At 56.8% G+C, this 19,542-nt stretch overlaps 1 protein-coding gene and 1 long non-coding RNA gene across 2 annotated transcripts in view; both read left to right on the top strand.

Moving 5' to 3' along the window:
• The first annotated feature begins 2,372 nt into the window (after positions 1–2,372).
• LOC132439246 (uncharacterized) overlaps positions 2,373–19,542 on the top strand; it is a 422,400-nt gene continuing 405,230 nt past the window's right edge. The window contains exon 1 of the long non-coding RNA XR_009522331.1: positions 2,373–2,388. This is a non-coding gene — a long non-coding RNA (uncharacterized lncRNA). The remainder of the gene's footprint in view (positions 2,389–19,542) is intronic.
• On the top strand, positions 2,794–9,571 carry LOC132439616 (uncharacterized). The gene is given in 9 exon segments (XM_060034106.1): positions 2,794–3,033; positions 3,132–3,549; positions 5,934–6,099; positions 8,697–8,831; positions 8,833–9,172; positions 9,174–9,249; positions 9,252–9,329; positions 9,332–9,495; positions 9,497–9,571. Coding segments are annotated over 9 exon segments (1,692 nt in total).

Genomic DNA, 19,542 nt, shown 5'->3' with positions numbered 1-19,542 from the left:
CAAGCACCGCGCCGGGCTCTGTGTCGGGCCCTCCGTTCCCTAAGTGTGTCCTGTTCCGGAAGAGTGCTCCTCAGGGCACTTGCCTCTCCTGGGAAGCAGCCTCCTGCATCACCTCGGTGGGGCCTGAGTGCTGGGCCCAGTGCCAAATGAAAACTCCGGCCCTTTGTTCATAGAGCAGGAACAAGTGCCCTTAGAGGTGCTAAAACATAAAGCGTTTCCTTCCACGTTCTCTGTGTCACGGTGTTAAAGTGTTGCTGTTTAATGCCCTGGTAAAGAAAGATGTAAATTATTAGCCGGAGTCCGCTTTTCTTTGTATCGTGCAATGGCAACTTTAAGTGCAAATACGAGAGCATTTACCGGTACATGGAGGATGTGAAATGACAGTTTTTATAGTTTGGGCGTGCATGTGTATTTTGTTACCAGACGTTGGAAATGCTGCACAAAACTCTACCTTTTATTCCCCTTCTTGATGGGTGCGCATTCTCTCAACACTGCCCTGGCTGATGCAGGAGGAAGGGCCCGGGGTGGTGGTGAGGGGGTGTCTGGGTACCATCTTTGCCTCCTGTCAGTTCACCGTGAGTGGTCAGCCAGCACGAGGGATACCGGGCAGAGGGACAGACAGGGTTCCTGGTCATGCGTGGCTCTTGGAACGCTGTTGCCTTCTTTCTGTGTACGAAGCAAGTTGTGGTTTGAACGGAAAGCATGGCCTTTCAGGGCTGCGGGCTCCCTGCTGCGGGCTCATAGATGTAACAGGCTCACCTGTACTTGCTCTGAGGCTCAGGGACCTCCCATGCACAGGGGCACTGGGACTCCACGCTGTGTGAACGGGGTGGCGGGGGACAGGTGGGCACGCACGTCGTCCCCTGAGACTGCACCTAGCAAACACAAGTCCAAAGATACAATGATGCATTTCAAGGTGACAGCAGAGTGTTGAACAGCGTGGGTTCCCTGAGTGAGGGCCCTGCCAGTGGGACTCCGCAGGCCCATGAAGCCTTGGGGGTGTGGTCTGAGGGGGGACGGGGGGACCTCTTTGCTAGAGGTCCTGTTGAAGAGCCACTTAGTGTAACTGCTGTCCCGCTAATGAGTCTTCTCTTTGAACTTGACCAAAACTGTTCACTAGGGAAATGTGCACATTACCCTCAACACAGTCAGTGTCCTGAGTCCTTGCTCTTCATGCATTCCTGTGATAGTGACGTGGTATAGCAACAGCAACACCTACCTACCTGGTGCTGATGACGTGTCAGGTACTGTCCTGTATATTTGACACAGTGAATCGCTTACTTCTCACAACAATCTATAAGGTGGGCATTATCAACCCCATTTTATAGATGGGGAAACTGAGCACAGAGAGGTTAAGCCACTTGCTCCAGGTCACACAGTACCAGGTGGAGCTGGGATTTGGTCCTGGGTCACCTGGCTCTAGAGTTCCTTCCCTGGTGACTTGGAGGGAGGCCATTCAAGGTCCCGGTGGCCAGAGGGCACTGAGCACAGGGCGGAGGGCTGGCTTGTGGATGGGGCCCCAACTGGCCCTAATGGGGCAGAAGGCTGGTGCAGGAGGTGGGGTGGGGAGAAGACTGACGATCACGGGAGCTGCCCTCTGCTGAAGGCCAGGCTCTGCTGGAAGCCCCGTGCTTGTTAGGTAGAAACTGCCAAGGACCCAAGCACAGTGGGTGTCACAGGGGCCATTTTTTGGCGTGGGGGGAACAGGTTCAGAAATTTTCTGGTCACTCGCCTAAGGGGGTGGTTGAGCTCCCAATCACTGCACCTTCTGGACGCGGCGAATGGTCATTCTCAGCAAGCGCTGTGCTCTGGCTGGGGTGGAGGACAGCAGCCACTCGGTGCGGTCGGCAGGGCAGCCCCTCTGCTCGGGGCGAGCCCCTTCCCGCCCCGTGGGTCCCGGGTGGTTGCTGTCACCCCGGGGCATCCTGGGGGACAGCCCGGCGCTCACGGAGCAAGCCTCTCACCCTCTGTGCAAACAATGAAGTTCTAAATCAAGCGAACAAAACGTTACAATGTGTGCTGTCCTCTTATGACAAATACACCCTGCTAATGACCCGGAGGACTGCATTTGAATTGAGCACGGTCAGCCCATGGAGGGCTGTTCTGGGTGGCTGCAGATCGCCCGCCCGCCCGGCCGGCCTCTCTCTCCCCACCCTCAGTTTCCCTCGCCCTCCGCGAGGGCCCGGGTGCCGGGCAGGACGTGCGCAGGCCCGGCCGGCGCCACCGCGGGAGCAGGTGTGCGCCCTCGGGGCCGGGCTGGGGGAGGGGCGCGCCGGGCACTTGCGGGGAGGGGCTGCGCAGGCTCTGCGTCTTTCCCCTCCTGGAAGCCTCGGTCCCTGCGCGCAACTTTCTGGAGGGGTCGACCCCAGTGAACCCGCTTCTGGAGAGGTAAGTCCCGGTGCGCCCCCTTTCTGGAAGGGCCGGCTTGGGCGCGTCTGCGCTGGCGCGGGGTCGCCTTGCCCCGGGAGACGTGCAGCCTGTGAGCCTGTCCAGGGGCCGCACTGCTGTGGAGGACGCGCGCAGATACCAGCCCCGGAACTGGTGGTCGGAGCCGGTGGCCAGCTCTGACTGGCTGGGTTACACCGTGTGCCGCGGTCGTGGGATCTACAGGGGCGCCCCTCTCCCCCCAGCCACAGGGCCGGGTGACGGCAGGCGACGCCCAGGGCCCCGCGTGACGCTGAGCTTTCCACCCCCCACGGCTGTCATAAACGGAAAGAGGTCCCCCAGGGGTTCTCAAGCGTCAGTTCTGTCGAATGTAGAACGGCCCAGGCCTGTGCGCTCGTTTTCCGGCCCATGCTGGATTGTAGAGGTCCGCTCGGACTTGGCGCGCGGCCAGCCCCGGAGTGGCCTCCACGCGGGCCGCGGACCTCTGGGCGGGCGGAGACGGCGCGTGTCCACGCGAGGGCGCTGCTCACCGCGCTGGCGGCCGGCCCGTACCGCCTGCAGGGGCGGCCGCCGGGCGCCAGGGGGCGCGCGAGGACCGAGGAGCGCGCGGGAGCCGGCCTGCGGGTCCCGGAGCGCGCGTCCTGCCGTGTGCGCGCGCGGGGGGAGGAACCAGAAGCCGGAAACTTCCCCAGAGGGTGCCCGGCGCACCTGTGCAGGTGCCGCTTGGCCGCGTTACCCGCGTTCAGGTTCCGCCCTGGGCCCGACCGTGGGCCTCATTTTCCCGCCCGGGACACGGAGGCCCCGGTGCCGAGGGAGTCGGGATTGAGACCCAGAGCCTGGCTCGGGGCGCTCCCCACCCCCGCGGCCCCCGTGGCAAGGCGGCCCTTCGGGGATCTGGGCCCTCGAAGGCCGCTGTGGTCCGGGCGGCAGTGTCTGGGGAGCAGGGGACCCCAGCAGGGCGGACATCCCGAGACCTTCGCCCTGCCCGGTCCTCGGGGGGCCCGGATGTGGTGCGGAGCCCGCGCCCCGGTGTCTGCGGTTCTGCGAGGGGGGACGCCTGCGACCCCTCCTGGCCTCGCTACCAGCGAGGAGCAGCAGCCGGCACCCCCATCGCGCTTGCGTGCATCTCGCAGCCCACCCGGGTGATGCTGACGACTCCCGGGGGTGAGGGTCGAGCCCCGCTCTTCCCGAGCGGGTGTCCCCGCGCGCCCCTCCCCGTGCGCAGAGGGGACCGTACCTGGTGCTAAGGACGCAAAGACAGGTCCGCCCGGGCCTCAGCACACACAGGCCTCTGGCCTCTTTGGGGCCAGCTTCCCCTCCTGAGTCTTGTTTTTTAGCCCCAATAAACCTTCAGTGTCCTCCAAAGAAGGAGCTGAGGGACCTTGGGGGACACTGGGGACAATCAGGGGTTAGTTTTTTTTAAAAAACTAATAGACTTGAGTTTTTAGACTAGTTTTAGATTTACAGAAAAATGGGGTACAAAGTCCAGAGGGTTCCGTATCCCCCTCAACGCCCTGTTTCCAGTATTATTAACCGCTTACGCCAGTACGGCTGATTTGCCATAATTAGTGAACCAATGTCGATACATTGTCATGAGCCAAAGTCCATACTTCATTGAGATTTCCGTAGTTTTTGCCTAATGTCCTTTTTCTGTCCCAGGGTCCTACCCAGGACGCCACATGACACTTACGGGTAGTGTCTCCTGAGGCTCCTCCTGGCTGGGGCAGTTTCTCAGACTCTCCTTGTTTTCCATCCACTTGGCAGTTTGAGGAGTACCGGTCAGGCGTTTTGTAAGACGTGTGTCTGTTGGGATTCAGCTGAGGTTTTTGTCGTGATTAGACAAGGGCACAGTGGTTTTCGGAAAAGAAACCGCAGAGGAAAGTGCCCTTCTCATCACGTCCTACCCAGGGTGTGGGCCGTACTTGCCACATGACTTCTGGCTGCTGATGGTGACCTTGATCACCTGCCTGGGGTCTGTCAGGTGCCTCCCCTGTCAGGTCATTGTTTTCCCCCTGTTCATAGTGTCCTCTGGGAGGAAGTCACTGTGCACGGCCCATACTTAAGGGACATCGTTAGGGAGAGTATCTAACTAACTACTTGGGGTTCTTCTACACGGAAGTTTTGGGAGATTTGTCTCTTTTTCCCATGTATTTATTTTTTGCAATAACATTTGCATCAGCGTGGAGTCATGACACTGGTATTTATTTTATACTTAAAGGGTAGGAGGGAGTATGGTTTCACATTGGGTAAGGCTGGTGGTCTGTACATGGCTTTTGTTATATGGGTCCCTATTCTTGTCTGTTTGGAATGTTTCAAATGAAATGAAAAGAATATGAATTTAGGGCCGATATCCAGGCCCTGAGCCAGGCTGGTGGACAGTCACTGCCCCCGTGGTGCCCCCATGGCAGGGTGGCCGTACCTGCCCCTTCTCCCTGTCTGTGGTCACAGCCAGGGCTCCTGGGGCACAGGCCAGACATCCCTTGGCGTCCAGAACCTGTCGTACTCAGGGTCTGGTCAGATGTGATTTCTGCCCCAGATGGGACCCCTACCCTGGGTTTGGGCCATGCCTACAGCCCAGTGAGGCGAGTCTGTGGTGGCCTGGCCTCTCTCCTGAGTCCACCCCGCCTGCTTGGACGGCTGCCCGCCTGGGCTGAAGGATGTGGGCTCATTATCTTGTCTGTCTTGGGGGAAGGTATTAGTTTGGCAGTTAATAAAGGATTTTAATTAAAGAGGGAAGAATCATTCTGGCAAACTAGCCTCGTTCCCAAACTCAAGTGACCTGTCAAAGTTATAAGTTTGGTTCCTTTCCATCTGAGCCTCTGCTGTCTGTTTGGGGGGCACCTGGGGGAACTGGTCCCTCTCCTCCCTTTGAAGCCCCAGCAGCCACCCCACCCTCGCTTCTCCGGGTCAGCCCCTCCTGCGGCCCCCGACCCCCAGCAGGTCATCCCTCATGGGGTTCCACCTCCTTCTAGCCTCTTCTCCAAGCGCCAGCCAGCGGGACTTTGACAAAACTTGAGATAATTGTAGGCTCACATGCAGTTGTAAGAAATAACAGAGGAGTCCTGGCCACCCTCACCCGGTTTCCCCCAGGGAGCGTCGTGCAGGGTATTGACAGCAGCGACACTGTCCCCGACCTCCATCAAATCCCACCAGTCTGTGTGCCCTCGTGTGCGTTCTCGCGCATGTGCATGCCCCGTGTGCGTGCATGTGTGTGCGTGTGGGAGCGTGTATGTCTAGTTCTCTGCAGCTTTACCACATGTATAAACTCACATACCCAGCTCCACTGTCTGGACACAGAACAGCCCATCCACCACAAGCCTCCCCCCTGCTGCTCTTCTGTGGCCTCAGCTGCCTCCGTCCCCCCACCTCGCCAGTGAGACCTTTTCTAACCAGATCCCTGCCACTCCCCGGTTCTCCCCTTGTCTCCTGACCCTCAACCTCCATGGCTCAGCCAGTGGGCTCTTGGTGATGGTGCCGGATGCGGCTCCTGGCTCCAGGCTGCCCGGCGGGTCTCTCTGGCCCTCCTTTGCCCCTGCACTTGCCCACAGGATGGGACAGGGAGGAGATGGGAGTCCTGGAGTTGGCCCCCTGCCCCTGTGCCTTTGCTGGAGTGGTGCCCACTGCCCCCGCCAGCGTCCTCCCCTTCTCTCCCCGGGCCTCCCTTCCTTCACGGAGGCACAAGGCTCGTCCTGCCTGTCGGCATCTGGCATCCAGGTGGGTCCCTCGGCCACTCGGGGAGTCAGCGCAGTGGCTGAAGGCCCCCCTGTCATAAGTGTGGGGCTGGACCTTGGCCCACAGGGGGACGGGGAGCCCCAGCAGGCCCCCGGATGGTGGTGATGGGAACAAACACTCTGCTTGACAAAGCCTGGCCTGGGAGGGGAGGCAGGGGGAACTGTGCTGGGGAGGCTGGCCTCGAGGAGGCTGTGGTGGGAGTCCAGGTGCAGGCGGGCTGGATGCGGCTGTGGACGGGCGACGGAAGAGGTAAAGGCCATGTTTAGGTGTGAGCCCAGGTCACCGGGGAGGCCCCAGGCGGCAGTCCTCACAGCCACGCAGGGCCAAGGGCGTGTCGCGCGCATCAGTGTCAGGACCCCTGCCAGCCACCTCCCTGTCGGAAGTGGCGGGGGTCGGAGGGGGAGGAGTGTTGCAGGGTCTCCTTACCCATGTGATTCTCAGCAGGCCCGTGTGTGGTCTCCTCTGCCCTCTTGTTGCAAAGCTGCACCTGGACGGGCGGCCCTGACCTGACCATCACAGCGGTACTCTGGTTTGCAGAGCGGGGGAGCTGGGCGACACCACTCTGGGCGGCCTGGCCATCTGATGAGACTCCTCCTTGCTGGGAGCGCCCGGTGTCGATCCTGCAGATGGGACAGTGCTGCTGTCACCTCCCGCACCGTAGCTGCAACCCGCCCCTCCTCGCCCCCGCGCTCAGTGCCTCTGGGCCCTTGGGTGCCTCTGTGGGGGCGGGGGGCGGGGGCTCTCCCACAGGTGGGGTGCGCGGGGTCAGCCGGGGCTGGCTGGTGCGCCTTCACGGCTTAGCTGACCCCCAGGGGGCCCCCTCATCTCCCCGCCCCCCGGCCGGCCTGGGCCTGTCCTCACAGCGGTCACAGGGTCCAAGACAGTGGGCGGACACGTGCAGAGCTCAGGCTGGCGCTGGTGCCCTGTCCTTTCCTCTGCAGCTGCAAAGCCAGCCCGGGTCCCAGGGGCAGGGGGAAACTCTGCCTCTTAGTGGGGGCTGCAGAGGTGCGTTGAGAGGGGCCAGGCTGCAGGGGCGGAGCAGAGCGGGGGTCCAGCCCAGACCCGGGGCAGCTGAGCTGCAGGCGACGACTGGCCTGGTGTCCCAGGCAGAGCCTGGGGAGAGAGGTCTGTGTGTGTGTGTGTGCGTGTGTGCAGGCGTGTGTGGGTGTGCGCTGTGCACATGTGCATGTCCACATGCCGTGCACGTGCAAGCGCACGTGTGTGGGAAGATTCATCCCATTCTCGACACGTCTCTTTAGCATTCCCGCCTGCAACCCTGGGGCGTGTCTTGTGGAGCCAGCGTCTGTGTCCAGATGCCCGGGTGGGAGCTCCAGCCTGGGGTCCGCAGCCCCGGACAGCGCGTGGTCCCTCTCTGCTGCCCACGGGAGCCCCGAGGATGCTCGCACACCCCCTCAGCTGCAGAGTGTCGCTGGGAGCACGTTCTCCATGACAGGACCCTATGAGGCCCCGTGGACACAGCAGGCTACAAGGGGACACCAAGCGCCAACTTGTCTGACTTGGGCCAGGGCAGCATTCGCTGGCTCGTCCATCCCACTGGAGGCTCAGGGCGTCTGGGCTCTGCCTTCCCGACAGTGGTGGCCTGGTGTGGGCTGGGCACCAGCCAACGCTGACCAGGCCGCCCCTTCCCAAGTGGAGGGGCCCATGGGCCCTGACGTCGGGGGAGGCCCCCTGGCCCCTACAACCCCGTCCGCCCCGAATCCTCTGTGTCTGCTGGAATCAGTCGGGTTTGACGGAGCTTCCGTCTCCCGGCACAGAGAAGTAGTGTGAGCAGGGAGAATCTTTCTTTTATTAGGAAATAAGAACTGGGAACTGATTCGTTTTAGTGCTTACGGCTGAGACCCTCGACATAAAACAGGGAAAGGGATAACGATGCTACCAGCTTCTCCACAAACCCCAGCAACGGGGAGAGACCTTCTGAGTGTTGTGTGTTACTGAGCTGAGTGGAAGCTGGGGGAGCATCACCTGCGAAGGTACCAGGTGCTCGCTCCCTCTTTTAAGCCCCGCGTGGCAGGCATCCTTGTCCCTCAGCACCAAAGTCAACACAGTGACCAAGGCAAACGGCTGTTGACAAGTTGCTGGGGACACGTTTGGCTGCCTGTGCAGGAATGTGAATAATTGATTTCAAATATAGCTCCAAACAGAAAATGTAATAAAATTTTGGCTAATAGAAGTTTGTTCTTTTCTTGCTAGAAGCAGCCCTTAGGGTTCTCTGAGAACGGTGTTCTCTCTTATCCTCCATCTGGAGGTGGGGAAGGAAATTGCATCTGGGGTTGCAGGGCACACCTGGGTGCACTGTGACGAATCTCTCCCACAGAGATGCCTGCCAAGGTCAAGTTCCTATAAACACCTCACGGTTCCCACTGAGGTCCGAGTTGCAGAACATTGTGAAGGCATTTCGGTGTCACCACGTTGACGTAGACGACGCATCACAGATTTAGGTAGAAACAAGGTACCCTGTGTGTGTGCTTTCTCCCAGTTAGGGACATGTTCTGCACGCTCTTTTCATGAACATCGACATAAAAGCCTAATTCCGCTGCTTCTCCGTCAAAACGCCGAAGGGCGGATGACACCGGTGCTGTGGGAGAGCCCAGCGCCCCAGGGGCCCCTGGGGTGAGAGGCTGCGGTGGCTTCTTCGGGGGCTTTGGCAGCGGCACCTGGGGCCGGGCTCAGGGCCGGGGCTGAGGCCCCGGAGCTTAAGGAGTGGCTCCCTGTCACCAAGCTGGGCCGCCTGGTCAAGGACGTGAAGATCAGGTCCCTGGAGGAGATCTGTCTCTTCCTGCTGCCCATCAAGGAATCTGAGATCGTTGACTTTTTCCTGGGGGCATCTCTCAAGGACGAGGTTTTGAAGATTATTCCTGGTCAAAAGCAGACCCGTGCTGGCCAGTGGATCGGGTTCAAGGCATTCGCTTCCATCGGGGATTACAAGGGACATGTCGGTTTGGGTGTCAAGTGCTCTAAGGAGGTAGCCACTGCCCTCCATGGGGCCATAATTCTGGCCAACCTCCCCATCGTGCCTGTGTGGCGAGGCTCCTGGGGGGAATGAGATCGGCAGGCCCCATACCGTCCCTTCCCAGGTGACTGGCCACTGTGGCTCTGTGCTTGTGCGCCTCGTCTCTGCCCCCGGGGCACTGGCGTCATCTCAGCCCCTGTGCCCAGGAAGCTACTGCTGATGTCTGGAATTGACGCCTGCCACATCCCGCCAGGGGCTGCACCACCAGCCTGGGTGACGTTGCCAAGGCCACCTGTGATGCCGTTTCCAAGACCTACAGGTGTCTCAGCCCTGATCTCTGGAAAGAGTCGGTACTCATCAAGTCTCCGTATCAGGAATTCACTGGCCATCTTGTAAAGGCCCATGGGAACCAGAGTCTCCGTGAAGCGGACCCAGGCTACAGCTGCAGCCACCATGTTGTTTTACATGAGAAAAACAAAGTAAGTGAAGCCGGTTAAAAAAATAAATAAAAAGAAAAGCCTAATTCCTCCTAAAACACCCTTTAACTTGCACTTGCACATGAGGCGACACTGCCCCAGGACCGGCTTCCAGGTGGGCCCTGGGTCGTGTGGTCTGGGTGACCCTGGCCCCCCGCTCCCATCTCTGACCGCTGGACTGTGGCCCCGAAGGCCCCCCCTCCTCCTGACGGCTGCTTCCAGAGCTCTGGTGGCCTCGTTGTTGCTGCTTGCTTTGTAAACGCTCTGCTCTGCGGCTTGGATGTCACTTAGAAGTGAGACTTCAGAGGTCTTTTAACAGTCACACGTGCCCTCAGGAGTTTACCAGTCCCTGGAAGGTGGAAATCAGTGACACTTGGCGCTAATCGCGCTTTAGTTGCGCTGTGCCCAGAGGGATGTCAGGTTTTGAGGTATTTGCGAGTCGGTGTGGCTGTTCTGAGTTGCATGTCGCTGTGGCTGTGGCTGTTCTGAGCTGCTGATTCCGGTGTTTATGTTCTCAGTGTCTCCCGGCGCCGTCCAGCAGGTGTCTGTCTTTAGTGGCCTCCGGGAATGTCTGTGCTTCTTGGGCTCTCGCCCTCCTTTAAGGATGGGGTCGGGGAGTCCGGGGTGCGTGGATGAGAAGGAGGACAGGGAAGGGGAGAGGAGGAGACTCCCCCTAAACGGGATCCTCCCTGGCTGGGGGAGCTGAGAGAACCTGGGACGTCTCCTGGGACGGTGGTGGGACCCCAAGGAGGGGATGGAGGGAGGTGGGAGCAGCTGGGCCCTGGACATGAGGCTCTCCTGGGGTGGGGCGGGCGGGAGGCCCCCAGTGGGGCTGTGACCTTGGGGGCTCCTTCCCCAACGTCTGGGCTTCATGCCACAGGGAGGTCCCAGGAGTGACAGAGGAGCTGTCCTGCCTCTGAACCAACGTTCCTACGATTCAAAGCAAAGACAAGCAGTGCTGTTTCTAGAATCTGGGAGACTTGCCCCCCATTCCCTCCGTCTATGGCAGCCCCATGCCACCCACCATCTCCAGCTACCCTCTGCACAGGTGAGTCCATACCTGTGCCACTCTGGTTATCCCTGATGGCCTTCTGCCTCGGTTTGCTCATCTGTAAATGGGGCTGGCTGGAAGGGGTGTGGTGGAGGCCCCACGCGAGGGCTTGGGGTGTTGAGATGGGCCTCTTAGGATCCAGTCCCCCGGTGTCACGTGCAGGGTGGCAGCATGCTGGGCACCGAGCGAGGAATGTGGGCGGAGAGGTGTAGGCTGGAAGGGAGGAGGGTCCCATGGGGGCGCTTGGGGCAGGCGGGGGCCTCCCGGGGAGAGCAAACAGCAGCGAAGCCATAGTGGGGGCTCTGGGGTTGAGGGTAGAGGGACCCAGGTCCCCGGGAGCAGCTGCCACAGGGTTTTGTCGGGTGGGGTAAGAGCTGCTGTTCGCCGAGAGGGCAGCCTGCAGGGGTCCCACCTGGAGGAGCAGGTGCCATCACGCGAGTGAGGTGTCCGAGAGTCACTGGGCGGGCTGGTGCCGGCCGGGCAGAGCACAGGCCGCTCGCTCCCTGCGGCTGCCGTGTGTGCCGAGCCTCGGGGGGCCAGCTCTGCAGGGAGACTTGGGCAGCCCGGGTGGAGGGGCCCCTCCAGATTGCTCGGGGGTTGAGCCGAAAGCACAGGGCTTCCGAGCAGGTGGTGCGTGGGGTAGGACGCTCTCGGCCGCAGAGGACGGTGTCCCTGGGGGGATGATTCTCAGCCTGGGATGTGGGGGTGGCCATGCTCCTGCCTCTGAGGGGCTCGCTGCATCTCTGGGGACCCTTCCCGGAGCCGCTGTCATCATCCTCCCCTGGGCAGGAAGAGGGGGTGGAGAAGCCCCCGTGTCCTTTCATTAGGGGAAACCTCTCTCCTGTGCACAGCGGCCTCCCTGTACATTGGCCAGACTGGCGCCCTGGCCCCAGAGTCCACCTCTGGCCGAGGGGAAGGGGTCCAGCGAAGGTGGTGGCCCGTCCTGACTCAGCCCTGGAGGGGGGCCACCTTCCTGGTCTGACTCACCGCCCAGTGGCCTGAGCTGGCCTGAGAGAAGGGGAGCGTCTGTGCAGGGGGCTGCTCAGAGGAGAGGGTCTTGGATGTGACAGGGTCCGTAGGGGGAAACTGAGCCCAGGGGAGGAGAGCGGCTGGTCCAGGGCCTTCTGGGGAGCTGGTGGCAGAGCTGGGCAGGAAGTGGACACCCTGCCCTGTGCTGCAGGATGGCATGGAGGTTGGGGGATGGGGATTATTGGTTCCAGCATGTCCACGCGGATTGGTGGAGTGAGGACGGGGTGAGCAGGCCTGCCCTCGGAACGCTCCGTCTCCTTGAAGCCGAGAGCCTTGTCTACACACACGAAGAGCCGGAAGGGCAGCTAGCTTGAACATCAGGGGTTTGATGCAGGGGAGTCGTCCACACCCCATCCTGAACCCTCAGCCCCTTTCACTAACGATGTGCGTAGGATCGTGGCAGCACCTGTGTGGGGTTGGGATTCTGAGTTACCTGTGCACTTCAGGGTCAGTGTCTGTGTATGGAGAGTTCCACTCAAGGGTTTCACACTCAGTGTGCCACAGGGGTCACGGGGTCCTGGTTTATGGGGCTTTTTGAAATGTGAAAAACCCCAGGAATGGACAGTCCTCCCCGCATCCCCCAGGCTGCCTTTAGGCTGCCTCCCTCGTTGCCCCTCGCGTGCCTGCCTGCCTTCTGTTTGAGTGGGTGTCTTGCAGCCTTCTGCATCTGGGCAGCTCACCCCCGGAGGAGGTCCCGGGCCCTGGCAGTGGTCAGAGGGGCCAGCCAGTGAGAGCCAAGCGCCCGCAACCCCCCACCCATCAGCAGTGCCGGCCGGGGCCCCAGAGCTGCTCCATTCCCCTTGAAAGGATAACGGGAGATGCCCACCGTCTTTCAGCATTAACCTCTCGTCCAGTGAGCATCAGAAGTCCCATAACTTCGTTAGGAGCAATCAGAAACTCCATTTGCTTTTATTAGTTTGAACACTGCTCTCAGGGCCACGTGTGGAGTGGCCCCAGAAGACAGAGCAGCTCACAACCCAGGAAGAGGAGAGTCCATCTGAAGGTCGCAGCCGCCATGACCTGCGGCCTGGCCCGCAGAGCGGCCTCTCCCACCAGGCGCTTCTGGCCTCGAGGCAGCCTTGGGGGCTGAGGACAGCTTTCTGGTTGTTTTAAAGTCTACATGCGTAAATGCGATGGAATATTATTTAGTATTAAAAGGAAGGAAGTTCTGACACTGCTACCACGTGGATGAGCCTTGAGGACATTATGCTGAGTGAAGTGAGCCAGTCACGAAAGGATAAGTACGAGATGATTCTGCTTCTGTGAAGTGTCTAGAATAGTCAAATGCATAGAGGCGGGAAGTAGATGGTGGGTGCCGGGGCCTGGGGGAGGAGAGTGGGGAGTTAGCGTTTAACGGGGGCAGAGTTTCAGGTTTGCAGGATGGGGAAGTTCTGGAGCCGGATGGTAGTGACGTTACTGAGTCCAAGCTTGTACTGCTTGCCGCACGACAGGCCAGTGAATCGAGGGATGAGGGTTGGTGCAAGGGGTAGTGACTTTATTCGGGAACCAGAAGACCAAGAAGATGGTGGACTCTTGTCCCAAAAACCATCTTCCCCAAGTTAGAATTCAGGCTTCTTTTATGCTAAAGAGGGGGAGAGGAGGCCTGGTTCTGGTCAGACTGTGGAGGGGATGGGTTCACTCCTTCCTTCCTGCAGGCTTCACAGGTGGGCCTAGTCAGGATGTTTCCTGTGAGTTAAAGGTATTTTAGCTTCATGATGATGACCTGGGAGGCAGGATCCCCAGAGACGGGCCATTATGTATAATTTAAGCTTATAGGCAATATCCCTTTAGTGATGAACTTGTAATAGGATACAAAGGTCTTTCCCTATTACAGTGGTGGTTACACAGCACCGTTAACTGTACTTCCTACTGAACTGTGCACTTAAAAATGGTAAATTTTATGTTCTGTGGATTTTACCACAATTAAAAAAATAGGAAATAATAAATTCTCTTTAGCATTGACCCTTGAGATCCCAGTCCACCTGGAAACACATCAGCATACGTGATAAACCAGCATTAGATCTCAGGTCAAGCTGCAGTGTGTGGGCATGGAGGGCTTCTACCACCAGCGTCTGGGTCCGCTGGTGCGCCGTGAGCTGGGGCATGTCACTCTGCCCTTAGCCTCTGATCTCCTCTGTGGTGGGGAGAAGCCGAGGGTGAGGACGGGTGCTAGGGAAAGGCCTGAGTAGTGAGTGTGTTTGCATCAGATGAGCGTTTGTTCTAGGTCCCCAGATACCAGGGTGGGACTGTAACTAGGGACCGCATGTCCCAGCTTGGCTGGCCCAGTTCACGCCTGCAGAATGATTGGTGGGGCCCTCTGGCCACCCTCCAAAGCCTCTCCTTGTGTCGGTGACGTTATAGGGCCATCCTAACAGAAGATGCAGGGATGTGCCCCAGCTCCTCTTGGGGTGCGAAGGTTTATGCCCCTGGCTGCTGGGAGGCTGGGGTCGGGTCAGCCCTCTCTGGGAGCTGCCCTCTGCCAGCCCAAGGTCATGGCAAGAGGGACCCAGGTCTCCCTCACAAAGGGCTGCTCGCCCCATGTGACCTCGAGACCCTCCTAGATGAGCTGGAGAGTTTACAAAACCACCTCTTGGATGTTGGCGGAGACCTAATAGCCACTGGCGAGCTGGCTCTGTCCAGCTGAAGGGCACTTGGAGTCCCAGGGAGCAGGCAGGCCCCATGGCTGGGGACCAAGTTTGTCCTCTCTTAGCTGGAGACACCCATTCCAGGGTGGGGCAGAAGATGATCGAGGCACCAGCGTCCCACCCGGGCGCTTGGACATTAGCCCTGCAGGCAGTGGCCCAGGAAAGTACTGTGTCAGCTAGGGTGAATTACCACCTGCCAGTGAGGGAGACGGCAGACCTCAGGAGGTGAGGGGGACAGTGAGGCAGTGACAAGGGTCAGCTTGACCTCTGCCTGCCCCAAATCTTTGGAAAAAATTGATTTATCATTTAAATCATGGTAACATGCACACAGCATAAATTTTATCTTCTTGAACCATTTTAAGTGTATAGTTCAGTAGTGTTAAGTATGTTAATATTGTTGTGCACCCTGTGCCCCCAAATCTTCAAGTTCCTGAGGTTCTTCAAGAGCCCCGAAGCCTCATTTTTCATGACTAATTGTTCCACTTTGCTGGTGGCTGAGGCCCGTCCCTGATGGTTGCAGAGAAAGCGCCTAGCCTCCTTCCGGTTTCTCCAAGTCTCCACGATTAACCTCTTTGCAACTGAGACTGAGAATGACCATTGTTCCTAGGTCTTATTCGGATTTTAATGCATGAAAGAATCTTACTGTGACCCTCCCCTGAGGAAGTCCTCAGCTTTTTAGAGGGTTTCCTGAAAGTCAAAGTAATTCCCACTGATTGTTTTTAATGCTCGTTATAGGAATCGCACAAGGGACAGTCAGCAGTTGGACGTAGTTTTTCCTCCTTTAAGCTCTGAGGTTGTGTTAGCCTGGAGAGCCCTGCCCGCCCACCACTCCCTCCCCTTCTCCTCCCCTTCTTCCCCCCCCCCCCCGCCCCCGCTCTTCCCTGTCTGGTGGCTCAGGGGGCTTGCAGATGTCAGCCTAATACACATGGCTCTTCACGTGCCTCCCTGTGTCTCCTGCCTGGTGCTCTGAACAGCAGAGGTCATTCAGTGCCCGCTGTGGTCTGAGCATTGGTTGGTGGGTGCCCACCACGAGGCCCAGGGGCAAACCCGTGTTTGAGTGCAGCTCTCAGCTGCTGTGACTGGTTTGGACCTGCCAGGTGATATCAGAGTTGGCGTCTGGTAAAGGGTGTCTGTCCAGCCTCAGCGTCCTAGGTCCGGCCCTGGGTTCAGGTGGTTTTCTGGACCATTGCCTCATTCATGGAAGCAGGGTCCTCCATGCCTCTGGACACAGTGGGTGATGGCCAGGGCAGGAGGTGTCCTCACTGTTATGGGCACAGCCTGTTGACAGCCCTGGGCGCCCGGCCACGCTCTGTGTGCCTGCAGACCCCTAGCTGGGCGTGCACGGGGTCCTGCCCCAGCCTGCCCTCAGATGAAGGTGCTTGCCTGCGGGGCTCCTGGCTGCCTGTCTTTCTGACCTTGGCGGCCAACGCTACAAAAACCCACTGAGACTCTAATAGTACCGGTTCCTTAAATACTGTTTTTTCATGTCGAAAATGCTGGCTAGGAGATTTAACCAGTCTTGAAGGTCACAAAGGTTTAAGAAGCCAATTTGGAAAGTCGCTTGTGATGAACACAAACTTGTGGACATTTTTCTGTTTCTTGTGGGTTTTCACTATTCAACAGGCAGTGAGATTTATCTCATACTTTTGTTCTTATTTTCCTCCAAAGATAATTATGTGTGATACACTGTGGCGTGCTGAGTTCCCCTTTCTGTGTTCCTTGACTTTGAAAATGTGAAGGTGTTATAAATTGTGCAATAAAAAGCTGATTCTGTATCGAATGAAACAAAGACTCTATTTCTAATTGCGTCTGTTAATCTCGTACACGTCTTCATTAGGGGTTTTAGTATATTGGAAAGATGCATCAAAGTTCGCGATTAAGGAAGCGTCCGTATCAATCGTGGGTTAATACATTTTCTCTGTCAACAGCCGAGGGTTAGGGCTGCATCTGGGACATGGCTCAACTCTGCATGTGGGATGTGGCCTCTTCCACACTCTGGGCTGAGATGAGTGTCCGCTTCTCGGGGTGCACAGACTTGATGGTGATGCCGAATCTGGCCTCTGTATCCCAGCACCAAATTGAATCTCAGAGACAGTTTTGGGTGGAATAGAAAAGAATAACTTTATTGCTTTGCCAGGCAGAGGGGACCATGGTGGGCTAATGCCCTCAAAACTGTTGTGTCCCATCCCGGGAGCCGTGTGTGAAGAGTCATAGTCGAGGGGTGGGGTTGCTGATAAGAATCAGGGTACCTGCAGGGCCCCCGTTCCTTCAATGCAGAGATCTTCTGGCTTCATGTGGTGATGGGCGAATTGTGACCTTTTCTGGAATGAAGAGTGCTTCATCAAGTAGTTAACGTCTTGCATTTGGTAGACGTTTCAGTTCTGCAAAAGAGCTCAAAGATACTGTTCTGTGCATCCCTTGAGGGGGAGCCAGGACCCCGCCCCACGGCTGCACTGTTGCTTCTTGACTGCTCCTACCTGGTCTCCACATCCCCTCCCTTCCCTGATCAGCAACTGTTGGAACCTGCCCTTTGGAACTAGGGGAGGGGACACAGGAAGGCTTTTGTGCCCAGGAGCCCCACTGGGTCCTGCTTGGTTTCAGGAGGGGCTCGGAGCCAGGCATTTTCCATGCACTTCTTCTCCCAGCAAAACTGAGTGCTAACCATGACTCTCTTCTGCAGACAGGGAACAGGTTCAGAGAGGTAAGGAGAGGCACAGGGCAGAGGGCGGGGATCTGAGCCCAAACCCCAACTCTTTCCCTTCGGCCACAGGCCTCCCTGAGCCCGAGGGGCACGTGATCCCCAGGAACAATCAGGAGACGAGGGGTCTTGAGTTTGTTTGTCTACTTTCCCCGTTTGGGTCTCACAGTCCAGGGCTGCCTGTGGTCCCCCAGCCGGTCAGGGGAGCAGCTTGGCTGCACACCAGACACTCTCCTGTCAGTTCCCCTCCAGCACCACGGACAGAGGAGGGAGGGTTGGAGGGTGGAGCCCATGGAGCAGGAGTAGAAAAGGAGAAGGACAGAGAATTTAAAACCTCTGTGTCTCTGTCTAGTCAAGCTGCTAAAGGTAGACATTTGGTTTCAAGAGCTGAGCGTGAGGAATTAGGAGAACTTTTAAGGGGAAAATACTTAAGTAACACTTTATTGGTCTAGTTGAGGAAAGAATGATGGGAATTTATTTTCCCAAGGAGCTGGGTATTTAATCAGATGCTGATAAACAGGCCCTCTCAAGTCTGACTCAGAATTTTTTCTTTTTTTTAAACATCTTTATTGGAGTATAATTGCTTTACAATGGTGTGTTAGTTTCTGCTGCATGACAAAGTGAATCAGCTATACGTGTACATACATCCCCATATCCCCTCCCTCTTGGATCTCCCTCCCACCCTCCCTATCCCACCCCTCCAGGTGGTCACAAAGCACTGAGCTGATCTCCCTGTGCTATGCAGCTGCTTCCCACTAGCTATCGGTTTTACATTTGGTAGTGTATATATGTCAACGTTACTCTCTCACTTTGTCCCAGCTTACCCTTCCCCATCCCCGTGTCCTCAAGTTCATTCTCTATGTCTGTGTCTTTATTCCTGTCCTGCCCCTAGGTTCTTCGGAACCATTTTTTAAAAAAATCCATATATATGTGTTAGCATACGGTATTTGTTTTCCTCTTTCTGACTTACTTCACTCTGTATGACAGACTCTAGGTCCATCCACCTCACTACAAATAACTCAATTTCGTTTCTTTTATGGCTGAGTAATATTCCATTGTATATATGTACCACATCTTCTTTATCCATTCATCTGTTGATGGACACTTAGGTTGCTTCCGTGTCCTGGCTATTGTAAACAGAGCTGCAATGAACATTGTGGTACGTGACTCTTTTTGAATTATGGTTTTCTCAGGGTATATGCCCAGTAGTGGGATTGCTGGGTCATATGGTAGTTCTATTTATAGTTTTTTTTTTTTTTTTTTTTTTGCGGTAAGTGGGCCTCTCACTGTTGTGGCCTCTCCCATTGCGGAGCACAGGCTCCGGACGCGCAGGCTCAATGGCCATGGCTCATGGGCCTAGCCGCTCCATGACATGTGGGATCTTCCCTGACCAGGGCACGAACCTGTGTCCCCTGCATTGGCAGGCGGACTCTCAACCACTGTGCCACCAGGGAAGCCCTATTTTTAGTTTTTTTAGGAACCTCCATACTGTTCTCCATAGTGGCTGTATCAATTTACATTCCCACCAAGAGTGCAAGAGGGTTCCCTTTTCTCCACACCCCCTTCAGCATTTATTTGTAGATTTTTTGATGATGGCCATTCTGACCGGCGTGAGGTGATACCTCACTGTAGTTTTGACTTGCATTTCTTTAATGATTAGTGATGTTGAGTATCTTTTCATGTGTTTGTTGGCAGTCTGTATATCTTCTTTGGAGAAATGTCTGTTTAGGTCTTCTGCCCATTTTTGGATTGGGTTGTTTGTTTTTTTGATACTGACCTGCATGAGCTGCTTATATATTTTGGAGATTAATCCTTTGTCAGTTGCTTCGTTTGCAAATATTTTCTCCCATTCTGAGGGTTGTCTTTTCGTCTTGTTTATGGTTTCCTTTGCTGTGCAAAAGCTTTTAAGTTTCATTAGGTCCCATTTGTTTATTTTTAATTTCCATTTCTCTAGGAGGTGCGTCAAAAAGGATCTTGCTGTGATTTATCTGACTCAGAATTTTGAGGGGTTTTATTTTCCTCCTGCCACTGCCATGGTGAGCGGCTCAGCTCATTTTGTCTTTCCCATTATTTTCATTCTGTTAATTAACTCAGCCAGCCAGATGCAACATTTATAAAAGGCATCTGGAATATTCTGTGCAGAAGCCACGTTCACCTGAGAAGGTGCTTTGCTATGAGTGGGAATGTCGAATTTTCATGGAGACGTTTTTATGAAGGTCCCACACACTTGCCCCCACCTGGCAGGGGTTCTGAGCCCGGTGGGTGGAAGCCAGGGTTTCCAGGCAGGGTCCCCCTCATCTTGCATCAGGGTGGGCAGCGCAGATGTGATAGATGTTTGCCAGCAAGAGGAAGCTTCTAGAGGGAACATCACTGGGCCTGAGAAGTTCTGGTGAATCAGCACAGATGGGCGATGTGATCGGCCCTGCCCTTGTGCGGCCGGGGCTGCTTGGGGGGGAGGAGCTTCAGGTTCTGATATGTCACTAAATGGCAGTGATTCTCCTGAGGTACCGACACCTCCCACCCCAATCCAGGCAACAGATGTGTAACTATAGTAA

The sequence above is a fragment of the Delphinus delphis genome, chromosome 16, assembly GCF_949987515.2.
Source record: "Delphinus delphis chromosome 16, mDelDel1.2, whole genome shotgun sequence".
NCBI lineage: Eukaryota > Metazoa > Chordata > Mammalia > Artiodactyla > Delphinidae > Delphinus > Delphinus delphis.
The sequence above is the reverse complement of the archived record's forward strand: the minus strand, read 5'-3'. Positions and strand labels throughout refer to the sequence as shown.